This window comes from Ceratotherium simum, chromosome 1, assembly GCF_057802395.1.
Source record: "Ceratotherium simum simum isolate JZ-2026a chromosome 1, ASM5780239v1, whole genome shotgun sequence".
Lineage (NCBI taxonomy): Eukaryota > Metazoa > Chordata > Mammalia > Perissodactyla > Rhinocerotidae > Ceratotherium > Ceratotherium simum.
The window spans coordinates 109,159,055-109,174,038 of NC_141900.1; the positions used below are offsets into that span (position 1 = coordinate 109,159,055).

General features: G+C 37.5%; 1 protein-coding gene across 2 annotated transcripts in view; it reads left to right on the top strand.

Moving 5' to 3' along the window:
• UBE3C (ubiquitin protein ligase E3C) overlaps positions 1 to 14,984 on the top strand; it is a 140,788-nt gene that overhangs the window by 65,387 nt on the left and 60,417 nt on the right. For both annotated transcript variants that reach the window (XM_087433750.1, XM_087433758.1), the window contains exons 11-13: positions 1,834 to 1,920; positions 6,759 to 6,916; positions 7,069 to 7,301. In XM_087433750.1, coding sequence (XP_087289876.1) covers positions 1,834 to 1,920; positions 6,759 to 6,916; positions 7,069 to 7,301 — 478 coding nt within the window. The remainder of the gene's footprint in view (positions 1 to 1,833; positions 1,921 to 6,758; positions 6,917 to 7,068; positions 7,302 to 14,984) is intronic.

The window sequence follows — 14,984 nt, forward strand, 5'->3', positions numbered from 1 at the left end:
GCTTTTAATGCTATTGGGACATCTCAAAATGCACCACACTAAAGTAAGATTGGATTTTTTCAACTAGCACTCCGTAATCCCTATTGTGTACTCAGAAAATGCTAATAGTGCAGAATGTATCTGATATTTCGGATTGAATGCAGGAAAATACTAGATCAATCAAATCTGAGATTTTTATATTGAAAAGTGACTTATCTAAACCCTGTTCATTTCTCTTCCACTATTGGTATTTAAATTAATACACTTCTTGCAAAATTTAGTCTATTACAATATTTTATATTATACTCAGTACCATATTTACAGTAATTATGGTTATGAAGTCCGTAGAGAATTGTGGATACCCATTAAATAGTGTTTTTCTTTAGTCAAATCATCCAGTTACTCTTAATGGCCGTTTCTTACGAAAGGAACTGGAAGAAGTCTAAGGGGACTACTGGGGCTAGTGGTCACCTGGTTGAGGAGATAGAAGAGCCCTCTGTCCCTCAGGAGACTTGGGGTCTGCTACTTGCTCTGCCACAAGCTAGCTTTACAACTTTGGGGATCAGATTCAGTCTCTAAGATCTCTTTCACTTTGAAAATCCAGTGATTCGATGTTAACTTCAGCATCCCACAAAAAGTATATAAGACTAGATGATGTATGGATATTAAAAATGTGGAATTCTGCTCTCATAATATTTTTATCTTTAAGTTTCATCCCAGGATCATTCCTAATACATTCTCTAATTACACAGTAAAAACGTCTGTATTCTTTAGTTCTGCTTACTAAACCAACATTGTTTTTGCTCTTCTACTTTCTTGTTCTTCTAAGATGATTCTAAAGTAAGATCACATTCCTTTCTTAAAACCGTGTTTTCCTACTCTTATAAACCGTTTTTACTATGGTTTAGTCTCATAAGTTTGAAATTTAATTTTTGACTCCTGCACTTCTAAAAATGTTTTATGCAAGTTTTTTTCCTGATTACAACATTGTGACTAGAAAGTATATCCTATTAAAAAAATGCAGTGCACTATACAGAGCTAATTTAAAGGTAAATTTCTACTCTTGATCCACAGAGTTTCTTAGGTTTTTTATCAAATTGATATTATACAGGAGGGGTTTTTTAAAACCTTTAAAATATATTTTTATTTATTTATTTTTTATTTTTTTAAAGATTTTATTTATTTATTTTTCCCCCCAAAGCCCCAGTAGATAGTTGCATGTCATAGCTGCACATCCTTCCAGCCGCTGTGTGTGGGACGCGGCCTCAGCATGGCCAGAGAAGCGGTGCTCGCCCAGGATCTGAACCCGGGCCGCCAGCAGCAGAGCGCGCGCGCACTTAACCGCCAAGCCACAGGGCCGGCCCTAAAATATATTTTTAGATTTAACTTCTTTTTGAGATGTTAGTTAACATTAAAAAATACATTTTTATGTGTTTGTTTCAAGAATGACTTAAAATCAGTCATTAAATATTTAAAAATTTAAAAATATATACTAGTAGTAATATTAGTAATACATAATATTATAGTGTATTAATATATGTACTCAGAGGGGGAGCAAACTCCACTTGTGCTTTAAAATAGCCCATCCCTTTCTCGTTTGGGTAGATCTCATGGCCAAAGCTCAGGGCTGTCTTAGCTCTGTATCAGTAAAGTCTGACAGATGACTTCCAGTAGTTAGGGGGCAAGGAATATGTCCCAGTTACACTCATCAAGCAACCTGTTGTAGGAAGCATGCTATTTGTGGTGTTAATATAGATATTTTCTAAATTGTACATTTTCTTCAGTTTATAGCTTTTTTTATATATATATTGAATGAATGTTTGCTTACTCTTATTTTCCCCCATTCCTTTTTAGGCTTCTCTACAGTTTAGCCTTTAATGCCAGGTTTCTGAGACATCTTTGGTTTCTCATATCTTCTATGACAACACGGATGATCACAGGGTATGTGTTACACAGACTTAGAAATTGAGCTTAAGGACATGGAAAGTGGCAACCTAATAAGAAATACTGTAAGAAGGTCTTTTTTAAGTACTACTTATACTTAGCTTATTTCATATTAGAAGAAAAATTCTAGATGGTCTCAATTTCATAAAAGAAAACATTAATACCTAATTTTACAGTTGTTTATCTGTACATATTATTAAGAGTATGGCTTTATCTGAGGGTAAATTTGTTTTACAAATCCTAGTTATTTTTTGAAAACCAGAGACTTGCAATTTCTTTGCTCCATAGGACTTTCCTATGCTTTTGATCATGAAAATATAGATTTGAAGAAAATATAACACCATTACAAACATTAAAACATAAAATATTGTAGAAGTTGGTTTTTAAAACGTTTTGTTGAAATAACTTTTTTCTTATATGACTCATTATGTAACTTGAAGGCTAGAAGCTTTAATATACATATTTTAATTGAATATGTAATAAATGGAAAATTTAATATTCAAAAATCCTTCATGCTGAACTGACTTAGGCCATTACTGTGTTGAATTTCTCCTGTCAGAAGTCTAAGGTAATCCCTCTATTCTGTAATACTAAAAGATAACATGTGTAACTCAGGTAGTTGGAGACTAAACTTCTAAAATGTAACTGCATGTGATGCTAACTATTCAAGTAATTAACAGAAGTCAGCATTATTGACTGCATGCTGGGAGCGAGCCTGCCCTATGAAGGAAAGGCACATCTCAGTTTTAGAACAGGAGTTTGGAAGGAAGAGTGTTTCTTTTTGTTTTGTTTTATGTTTTGGGTTTTTTTTTTGTGGGGGGGGGGCGGACAAGAAGTTGAAAGAAAGAATTTGTGGTAGATGGGGGTGAGTTGTCCAAAATTTAAATAAGCGCTTATCTGCAGTCTACTTTGGTCTGTGATATGTTAGATGGTACTGAGAATTCTTGTGTTGAGCTTTCTGGATCTTGAGTTTTTTAGTGTGGTATGCAGAGAAAGAGACTGCATTTTAGTGCCTTTGTCTCAGTCACGGTCAGCCCTGTGGGCAGGGAGTTGGTGTCCAAGTCATCTGTACAAACTGTTCTTACTAATCAAAGGAGATTGTCAATTATTAGAAGCAATACTTTGAGTTACTTTCATGTTTTTTCACTTAATTTTACTTCGTCTGAAGTGAACAAAGGGAGTTTTCATGATGCCACTGCAACTGATGAGGCTCATGAAGGTCAGGTGCTTTGTCTTGTGCTGACCGTGAGTAGCAGAGGCAGTGGTATGAGAGGAGCCTAGGATAACATTGACGTCTAGAAAAAGCATTTTATATCCTTTCATTTTCAAATTGAAATGTAAGGTGTTTAGGTATGCTTTATTTTTTTGGTGCATTTCAGCCCCTTAGGACTATGCCAGCCTTGACTTTCATGAATGACAGTTTGTTTAGGGCAGAAGGAGATTGGAGATCATTGAAACAGGAAATTATCATTGACCTATGAGTGTCTCAGCTTAGCAACAGAGATCCTGTTATAGCTCTGCCCAATGACTGCCTATTTGTTTATGGCATTTGTCTCTTGATGAGGAAATAGAGTCATGGTGTGTGAAAGAAAAATGAGGTATTGTTAATTATATTAAATTATTAATATTATTTTGTAAGTTGGTAAAGTTATACAAATTTTTTTAAACTTGTTTCTTAAAAGCCGATTTGAGAATTTGTTTCTTTTTACTTGTTTAATTTATTAAAATAAAGTCCCTCAAGAAATTTTCAGTGCATTAATATAATCCTAATGTATATCTCATCATATTTACTACTGGAATAAAATTTAAAATGATATACCTGATTTTTCTGAAGATGGCATTGAGTTTAACTTGAAAGTAGTTTCACAGCAATACTTACACAGCTGGGACTCCTAGGCTTTAGTGAGCATAAGGATCATCAGAGAAGCATGTCAAAATGCAGATTTCCTTGTCCGACCCCTGAGACTTGGGTTAGGGCCCTGGGTTAGAAGCCCAGGGGTCTGCGACCTCACAGGCTCCCTGGTGATTGAGGTGCAGGTGAAGATGCGGGGACACGTGGGCAGCTGGTTTCTATTTTCCGTTAGACATCCCTTTACCAAAACCTAACACAAGGGTGCTTTGTGCATGTCACTGGCTTGTGCTGTAAGCACCGTGACTCCTCTGATCCCGAGGCTAGCGTGGTTCGTTGTTATCTTTAACTCAACAGGGATTGTTTTGATTATATATTGCCCATTTCTTTTCACATCAACACCAGTAGTAAGTATTACTTACAGTAGCCTAAGTAGTACTCTTAAAACTTTCTTAAGGCAAGAGTGCATTCAGTAGAAGCTTCTATAGAAGGGGAGAAGCTTTTTGGGGTGGGAGGCGGTGATTGCCACAAGCCAGCGTGAAAACCCTTGTTCTGAGGGTGTGTACGGGGCGCAGGATTGTCTGAGGTCTCACTGATGCTCTAATCCAGCCGACTCCTGAGTTACGAATCAGTGTCTTCCATTACAGTAAATTATGGACTTTTTATTTGCACATAAGTGAGATTGACCTGTTTTCAGAGGAATGTTTGAGTCAGTGTTTATGGCAGAAAGAGCAGTCAGAAGAGAATCAAGAGACATGTGTTTCATTTATGTCCCAGCTGGATGAGACCACAGGCACATATCTGACCCTTCTGGCCAATCACATTTTCTGTCATTAAAACAAAAATGATGAATTCCTTTTGCTTACCTCACAGGGGGTTAAAGAAAACAAATCAGCTAATGTTAAATAATTGCCCTCATCTTTTTTTAGGGAACCACTATAAGAGTTTTATACATTCTGATGTATATGTGCATAATTAAGGATGATGATGATTTTAAGTACAAGGATTATTGACACGGATAACAGCTGAAAGCTGGTTTATCACTTTTTTAGATTCAGGAAATGCTTCTCTCCACATTGCAGCTGGTTAACTCAGCCTATGGTGTGTTCCCCTAGATAGTGTTTGTTCATCAATATTATCTGTTACTTTTTAGTTCTGCATTTAGTGGCAAGGGAACTGAAAGATACAAACCATTATTTTTACTAATATCAATAAAACATATGACATTACATTTTTTTTCTTCTATGTGTCAGCAAAATTTTTACTGAGCGGAGGCCCAGTGCTAGGCTTGGTGGGAGTGACTCAGGAGACAGGAGAGGGCTCTGTCCTCACAGGACTTGGCAGTTGGAAGGGAGCCACTGTTGTGCAGTTAAGGCAGCCCCCTGCCTTTTTTACTCTGGCTTTGGCAATGAGGTAGGACAGCTGTGCTTTGTCCTTTTGTGTATGTCCTCAACTACGTTTGTATTTTGGACAGATCACTGTCGTTCATCAGTCCATTCAGCATAGTGCTAAGTGCTGTGACTGCGCTCAGGAATGAGGCGTGTTCATGGTGTGCAGGAGTGGGACAGAGTTTAGGGTGCATGTCTGACTCCCTGTTCTCCTGGCCCTGTTGGTAGCAGTGATGTTCCCTGAACTGTGCATCACAGAGACCATAAAACTCCAGGTGGTTCAGCCAAGCTAACCATAGCCCCACTAGGAATAAACATACCTGTGCTAGGTCTTCTGCTTTGCTCTCTCATATAACTTTTGGCAGTGTTGGGCAGCTGGTTGATAATTTGTGGGTCCTGACTCCTGGTCACAGTTCGTCTAATATACACCTGTGGCTTTGTGGACATAGACATTTAAGGTATAAACATACAGGGAGGAAGATGAGAGTGATCTTGCCCACAACGTCTGCTAACCCACGATTGATTGGACATGCAAGAGGGACCATGGGCTTTATGGTTTGGAAAGAGCTTACAAGTGAACCTCTGTAGCTAAATGTTCAATAAGACAAGGAACCACATTTACCCAAGAGAGAAAGGGAACAGATTCTAGGTGGGAGAAGTAAATTTAATAGATCACAGCTCTTGACAGGTGACGGAGACTACAAAGCTCTCTGAAGACCGTCTCCCTTGAGAGCTGCTCTGGGTGGTTGCGTGATTCCTTGTAAAAGCAGGAGTGATAATGGGAGCTGGTAAATAAACTTGGATAGTAGAAACAAGGCCCAGTATAGACAAGGGGAAACTATTGCTGAAGGTTCTAATCTGGGTTCAATATTCAGCTGTTTTGAATGTTCCTAAATGTAAATAGCTGGATAAATTTTTCATGAGACCAGAACGATCTGCTTTTGTTCAATGTGTTAAGTAGAGAGGGAAGGGACAGTTTAGGGGGAAGGGACAGTTTTCAACATAAAAGTAAAGTGTGTTTCTTTAATGGGGGTATTACTTACTATAACTCTGCTCTTAGGGTCAACCTTAGGGCCACTGGCTCACTCTCAGTAACAAAATTTATCCAGTTGAAAATAGTATCAGAAACATTAGTAAAGAGTGGTGAGTTGGTGTCCTATTTTTTTGTGTGTGAGGAGACCAGCCTTGTGCTAACATCTGCCAATCCTCCTGTTTTTTTTTTCTGCTGAGGAAGACTGGCCCTGGGCTAACATCCGTGCCCATCTTTCTCCACTTATATGGGACGCCGCCACAGCATGGCTTGCCAAGCAGTGCGTCGGTGCGCGCCCGGGATCCGAACCGGCGAACCCTGAGCCACCACAGCGGAGCGCATGCACTTAACCGCTTGCGCCACTGGGCCATCCCCCTATTTTTTAATTTATGTTATTTATTAACCTCTATTGTTAGAACGACTTTACCGTCCCTGTAAGTAGTTTAATTGTTAATATAAACGTTATTTTCCCTGATTATATTTGCTGATGTCATGTCTGAATTCGTTCCCAAACTAAAACTAATCTTGAATTCATTGGTTTTTTTTTTCTCTCTTTCTCCACTTCAAGGTCTATGGTACCATTGCTTCAGGTGATATCAAGGGGTTCTCCTATGTCTTTTGAAGATTCCAGTCGAATCATCCCCCTCTTCTACCTTTTTAGCTCCTTGTTTAGTCACTCACTAATTTCCATACACGATAATGAATTCTTTGGTGATCCCATAGAAGGTAAGAATTATGAGATATCAGTTTGTTGCTGGCCCCATGGCCTATCTGTTTACATAGATGATAGAAAAGTTTTAAGCCTTTTAAGTCTTTCAGTGTGTGTTGAGAAATGAAAAACAAGCAAATATGATAGAAAATTGGATTATGTTTTTCAGTTGTAGGTCAAAGACAATCATCAATGATGCCTTTTAGTTTAGAAGAACTGATAATGTTGTCTCGATGCCTTCGAGATGCATGCTTAGGGATCATCAAGTTGGCTTATCCGGAAACAAAACCAGAAGTTCGAGAAGAATATATTACAGCATTTCAAAGTATTGGAGTTACTACTAATTCTGAAATGCAACAATGTATACAGATGGAACAAAAACGATGGATTCAGTTATTTAAGGTATACAGTATATGTATTTTTTTGTTTACTGATGTCAAATAATGTACAAATTTGTTTTGACTTGACTCAGAAGAATAGAAATACAGGTTTGTTTTAGGCATAATTTTTGATTTGCAAAACTTTTAAATTAAGAAAAGTCATTTTCATTTTACATTTGCCTCCTTTTTTTTTTTTTTTTTTTGGTGAGGAAGATCAGCCCTGAGCTAACATCTGTGCTAATCCTCCTCTTTTTGCTGAGGAAGACTGGCCCTAAGCTAACATCTGTAGCCAGTCCTCTTCCTTTTTTTCCCCAAAGCCCCAGTAGATAGTTGTATGTCATAGCTGCACATACTTCTAATTGCTGTATGTGGGACGCGGCCTCAGCATGGCTGGAGAAGTGGTGCGTCGGTGTGCGCCCGGGATCCGAACCCGGGCCACCAGTAGTGGAGTGCATGCACTTAACTGCTAAGCCACGGGGCCAGCCCTACATTTGCCTCCTTTTAAAACCTTGTTTTCACATTGTTACATGCATTTTTTATAAATTGCCCAAAGTACTTTTAGTGCCACGGTAAAGTATAAATAAAAGTTTTTAAATGTTTTCATTTTTATTTTTCACTATAAGATCTCTTACCGATTTTGTTTAATCTTTTAAGAACTTGATTAACAAAGGTGGAAAAAGGTCATTAATTTAATGCAAGTTGAATATAAATTATTTTAAAATATCTTCATCTTTAACCATGCAGAAAGAAAGGTTATGAGTTACTGTGGCTGGAATGTTGACAGGAAACCACCACCACTGAGAATATAACTTGGGGGAGAAAAAAAGAAAAGAAAAAGGGTGCTTGACTTCCCATGAAATTTCTGCAGCAAACACATCTAGTCAGCTAAAATTGCTCATTAAAGGAGTGAGAGCAGAAGAAATGCATTTTCCAAATTGAATGCTAGATTTACAGTCCGTTTAATACTAGCGACCTCTCGCACACTAATGTTCAGTTCGAGTCATCAGCTGTCCCTTTAGGTCTTTTATCACTGCTTTTGTCAAGCTATCTATTTAATTGAAAGAAGTTAATTGAATGAAAATGATCAACTAAGCTTGTATTAATATTGCTAATGGAACTTTCTTCTTGGCCATGTTTGGAGGAAGATGTCAAGCTAGACTTTAGGAAAGGCCCATTAATGCTTGCACTTAACCTGATGGGCTAATTAAGGACTGCTTATTCATCCTACGAGTGCACGATAGTCTCTATCCAGCCCATTCTGCCTGATTTTACAACACATTTCACTTACGAGCATGAGCATTAGTAGCAGTGAGAGTAACTGATAATGTTTTGATTGCACGGAATATAGTACTAATGCATCATTGAATTTATAATTTGTGCAGGTTGATGTAATATATGTTTGCACGAGTTATTTTAATTACCTGTCTCTGTATTCCTAAGTAAACTTTGAAGGTCACATGTTGAGCCCTTAATAGATTCTTTCTTAAAAATTGACAATTTTGCAACTTTTCTAAGTTAAAAATAAGCTATCTCACCCATTTAAAACTTACAATTCTTATTTAAGCTTTTCTTGGATAGGGGTACTATGGTAGCATATGTGTTTTTCTTTAAGTATTTAATTAAATGCTGGAATCTTTGTTAATAAAGCTTCTATTATGTAGGATATCAGGTTTTGTGTACAGTATCAGATAATTTCATTGTTTTATAGCACCTGTTGAGAATTTCATAATTTTCATATGACAGACTTATCTTCAGGACCTAGAAATCTCTGAATGTAATAATGCTATATAAGACAGTTTCCCGCTGGCCCTATTTTATTTTGCTTAAGCATTACATGAAAATTTTGTAGTGAATTTTTTCTTATGCTTCAAAGTGACTCATTACCACTTCCTTAAGGATTGAGGGTTTTAAGAATTAGAGTGAAAGTTCACCCTACTTTTTTTTTAGTAGGGTATACTTTTTTTAGTACAGGATTGTTTTAGCTTTGAAATTGCATTGTTACAAAGACCTGAATTTAGAACAGAATTGTTTAAAGACAACTTTTTGAACAGTATTCCTATTCTTTGGGGGAAAAAAAGTTTTTATCCTCCCTGCTATTGAGCTGAGCCCTAAAAGTAAGAAAAAATCAAGGCAGCATCTTTGAGTAGAGAAGGATTCAGCTGCTATTAGTTTTCTTTTAAGAAACAATTATCTTTAATATGAAATAATAAGAGTTACCTCAGTGGTTACTCTGTACAGCTTTCCATGTATTAATTCATTGAATGCAATAATTCTGTGAGGTCCCCATGGGACAGATGCCGTCACATAGCTAGTAGATGATAGAACCAGCCTTGGAACTCAGCTGCTCCTCTACATCCCCCTCTGAAAAGTACTAAAATAAAATGTTAGCATTTTCTGTATATTTCAGTGCCAAATTTGAGTTGAAGAATTCAAGGTAGAAGCAACCAAAAAAGGTAAAAAGCATTTGTCAGTGATTTCCTGCCTTCCGTTGATTTTGACAGAATTGCAAATGATGAGATCTGACTCCTTTGACCACTGACCATTTTCATTTTTCAGTCTTATGATGGTCCTCTCGAATCATTTCTGTGAGAGGCTTTGTGGGCTGGTCACAGAACATAGCATTTTAAGTGGATAGAGTCATCTTTCTTTGTCACTGTAAGAATTGAGGTCAGTTTCTAGGCCCTGCATTGACACTGCTAAAACAGTTTATGCATTTATCAAATTTATAAACTCCTCTTGAAGTGTAATTTATAGCTATAATTGCTTTAGCCCTATGAGGAGATAGGAACTCCTTTTGATATGCCTTTGTATGCGGTTACCAGACTGAATAGGAGTTCCCTCAGGGGAAGCAGGTGTATTGGGGGAGCAGTGGTAGGTTTTTGTGCCTTCCTTACCTACAGATATCCATATATACAGAGGGAGAGGTTTATGTTATCAGGGGCTTTCACTTCCTTGGTGGTTGATTTGTATTTTTCAGTTTCAAAAGGACTTTTAAAAAAATTAAAACAGCGGGGCCAGCCCAGTGGCGTAGTAGTAGTTAAGTTCACGCCCTCCACTTCAGCAGCCCAGATCCTGGGCGGGGACCCGCTTGTCAAGCCATGCTGTGGCAGTATCCCAAATACAAAATAGAGGAAGATTGGCACAGCTCAGGGACAATCTTCCTCAAGCAAAAAGAGGAGGATTGGCAACAGATGTTATCTAAGGGACAATTTTCCTCACCAAAAAAAAAAAAAAGTTAAAACAACAGGAGTGCCCTGACTATATCCCTGACATGCCACCATTATCCGTCAGTGTTAACTGAATGACACAGAGCAGCACCCTTTGTTCTTGTAGAGCTGTGCCATGTCCTTTCCTGTCTATGAAGGTAAAATGGATACTTTAAGAAGTAATTTTGCCGTGTTTTTAGCGTGCTGGAGAGTACTATTGTCTTTAAAAATATACCAGTTTTAACAAGTGGTAACTAAGGGGCTATGTAAAGCTTGGTTTACCTTTTGACCACGATGATCCATATCAGATGCTTGATGACTTTTATAGGTTAGGGTGTCATTGCTATCAATTATTTAGACACCCACAGTCTTTATCCCAGGGACATGACTCCACCTTGTGCCGGGGGCATCGTAAATGAAGTCTGACTGAGTTCCTCTTCTTTCAATATCGCTATGTTGAAAAAGACAAACCTTCAACTGATTACACTGAGATAGAACAAAGCTGAGAGATCGGTGCTGTTGGAGCACGCAGGATGGAACAAACCACTGCTGCAGTCCTCAGCTTCTGGTTTACGCCGGGAGAGCCGTCCTTCTGGTCTTCCGTGAGATGAGGCTCTTAGAGCTGGTGCTTTACCAGCTTTTCTCGTGTGTTCATTTTTATATATTCTTCATTATGAAATCAAATTTTTAAAAAATATTTATTTGATGTATATTCACCGCATTACACATTTACCACAGTTCAGTACCCATAAATTAGGTGCTGTATCCTATGCTTTGTATTGAACTTTTTAAAGAATTACCTAAGATGTTTGATTTTACTTTCCAGATTTTACATATCAGATTTAAGATAAAAAGAGATTATTATTTTATATTATAATGTAATTTAATCTTCTAGTGGCCTTTCAAAATTTGGACTATATTTTTTTTTGGTGAGGAAGATTAGCCCTGAGCTAAGGTCTGTGGCCATCCTCCTCTACCTTATATGTGGGACACCTGTCACAGCAGCACGGCCTGACAAGCAGTGTACAGGTCCATGCCCAGAATTCAAACGCACAAACCCAGCCAGTACAGCACCAGGCCAGCCCCTGTATGTACTTTTTTGATTGTAATAATGTAACTAAATATCAGTGATCTCCATTCAGAAGTGTCATACTTTAACATCAATAGCCTTAAGTCCTTTAATAAATATATGTATTTATAATATTGTTATTTATATTATTTATATATAAGTTTATTATATGATGTAATGTATGTAATGTTTAGGAATATTTCTCTAAGGTCATTGGTCAAGATTTTCTTTTGACCGTCGTAGCCAATGAACTCTCAAACATAGAGGGATCTTGTGAAACAGTGTCTGTTAATTTATAATCTTCAACTTGGACACTTGTCGTGTGATTTTTGTGAGGAGTCTGTATGTTTCTAAGCTATTATCTACTTGATCTTTTAACATTGGGGTTAAGAGAAACCTTATAGGTATCACGTATTTTAATTTAATTCAAATGGTAGATAATAGAATATGTGTAACAACTGTGTGCATTTCTGAGTATTAAATAATTTTACTAGTTTTTGAGTATTTATTTAATCTAACGTTTAGATCTAGCATGAAGAACATGATATGGGGACTAGAGTTAAACCCATCAAAGACATATAATACTGTTGTATTTTAATTATTAAAGTCACTGAACTGAACATTGAGCTGGGTGCATCTAGTTATTCTAGTGTTTGCTTGTTTGCTGTTTTATTTTACTTCATATTTCTTAAAACGCTGGTTCTCAAGTCTAACTGCATAGCAGGATCTCCTGGAGAACAGTTAAACACAGTTATTAACTGGCTTCACCTCAAATGAATTGACTTAAAATTGCGGTGGTGGTGCCCGTGTGTGGGCATTTATCAGCAGGAGATTCTAATACCCAGCTGGGGTTAAGAACCACGGGCCTAACTGTACAAAGAATTCACTGTGGGCAGATAGTTACAACCTTTGATCTCAGTTTGCAAAATTGGACTCATCCATGACTTAGGTCCTGTTTAAATCTAAAATTCTATAAGTCTTTCAGTTTTGGTAGAGTCTTTAGTAGGCATATCTATGCCAGAAAATTTGATAAAATTAGCTGAAAGAAAACTGTCTTCTGATCTCAGCACTGGCTCTCTATTGATTCAGCTTTAAATTGTTACTCCAATTTTCCTTACCTTTTACAATCCTTAACCAAGTTATGTAATTTTTTAATGATCACTTCCGTAAACTTTGTGTTTTCAGTACTAAATATTTGTGTAGCAACTGAGTTTGTGAAAATAAATGCAGAGAAAAGCAATGTGTTGGGTTTTTTTGTTTTTTTGGTGAGGAAGATTGTCCCTGAGCTAACATCTGTGCCACTCTTCCTCTATTTTGTATGTAGGATGCCACCACAGCTTGATGAGAGTGTGTAGGTCCTCAGCCAGGATCCAAAACCGCAAACCCCAGGCTGCCGAAGCAGAGTGTGCAAACTTAACCATTACACCACTGGGCTGGCCCCAGGAATGTGTTGAAAGGTGTTTTGACATCACAGAATGGACCCAGTTAAATATTCTTGGTTTCTTAAAATTTGTATTTTTCTTTAAAACTTAGAAGAAAAATAGTTTGAATGAAGGAGGAAAATGTTCTTAGTTGAATTTAAGATATGGGATTTGGCATTTCTAAAAAAAGTATTTTTGGAATTGGTCCAGGGCTAGTATTGCCAGATTTAGCAAATAAAAATGTGTCACCCAGTTAAATTTGAATTTCAAATAAACAACAAATTGGTTTTTAGACATGAATATGTGCTGTGCAATATTTGGGATATACTTATACTTTTAATAAAGCAATATTTGGGATATATGCTAAAAAAATTATTTGATGCTTATCTCAAATTCAAATTTGACTAGGTGTCCTGTACTTTCTCTAGCAGCCCTATCCAGGGCTCATCTTCAAGTTTGGTTGACTATCAACTTTGATTTGTTACTACATGCTTTTCCGCAGTGACTTCTGTTGACACGCCTTCCTTACATATCTTCTTGGGCCCAGATCCCTTTATACCTTCTTTCCTCCATTCCTCTCTCCCTTTCTCTCCCACACCTCTCTCTCTCTTTCCTATGTTTTGAAAGAGGATCGATGATACTGGGACATTTTATAAGTAATATATGATTACTTCTTTTTTAATATTTAGAATGTGAAAATAGGAAAGAGAATGCTCTATATTGAAAGATTTTAATGTTTAATTTCACAATAATTTAAAAGAGGAATGTAAATTACGGCATTAATTATATCATATAAAGTTTAATATTGTTTGTGACCTATAGAAAATAAATGTCCTCATAAACATATAGTTTTATTTATTTTTATTTATTTGTTTTTCCCCCAAAGCCCCAGTACATAGTTGTATGTCATAGGTGCACGTCCTTCTAGTTGCTCTATGTGGGATGCGGCCTCAGCATGGCCAGAGAAGCGGTGTTTCAGTGTGCACCCGGGGTCCGAACCCGGGCCACCAGCAGCGGAGCACGCGCACTTAACCGCTAAGCCTTGGGGCCGGCCCATTTTTTTGATGTAGTTTTATTTTTTTTTTATTTTTATTTATTTTGTCCTCATAAACATAGATTGGATAGAGGTGAATACCAGGAGGTGGATAAAATTTTGTATTGTAGAGTTAGGCAGCCCTGGTCCCGCCCCTTGCAAGACCTTGAGCAAGTTACTTACCCTCAATAAAGCTAAGTTTCCTCAGCTGTACAATGGGGATGCTAAATTCATGAGGATGTCAAGATTCAGTGGGATGATGCAAATAAGCCGTAAGTACATGGGTGCAATTAAATAAATACACATAAATATGTGTCAGGAAGCATGTCTTTTGTTAACAGTTGTGGTATATTGTGGGTAAATTTCAGCACAATATCTATTAAATCTGAATTTATTTACCAATACAAGGGGCCGGCCCGGTGGTGCAGCAGTTAAGCGTGCCAGCTCCGCTTCGGCGGTCCGGGGTTCACAGGTTGGGATCCCAGGTGCACACCAACGCACCGCTTGTCAAGCCATGCTGTGGTAGCATTCCATATAAAGTAGAGGAAGATGGGCACAGGTCTTAGCCCAGGGCCAGTCTTCCTCAGCAAAAAGAGGAGGATTGGCAACGGGTGTTAGCTCAGGGCTAATCTTGCTCACATACACAAAAAAAATTTTTAATTTAAAATACCAATACAATTGGTTATAAAAATTGAAAAATAAGATATGATGATTTTCATACAAAAAGATTGTCCTCCTGTCTCCACTATTGGAAGAGCATGTGTTAAGTTTTATGTGGTGTGCTCTGTGTGGACTGACCTGAACTTTTCCCAGACCAAGATAACACATGTAATGTAACTCACTGAGATTTATTCAGTCTTTTCTTTTGAAGAGCAAAACTGAGAGACTTCCAGGAATTAAGTGCATTAGGTCAAGGACCGTACTGTGTTATGACCAGCAGTTAACCAGATAGAACCAAAAACTAGGCTGTTCTCTG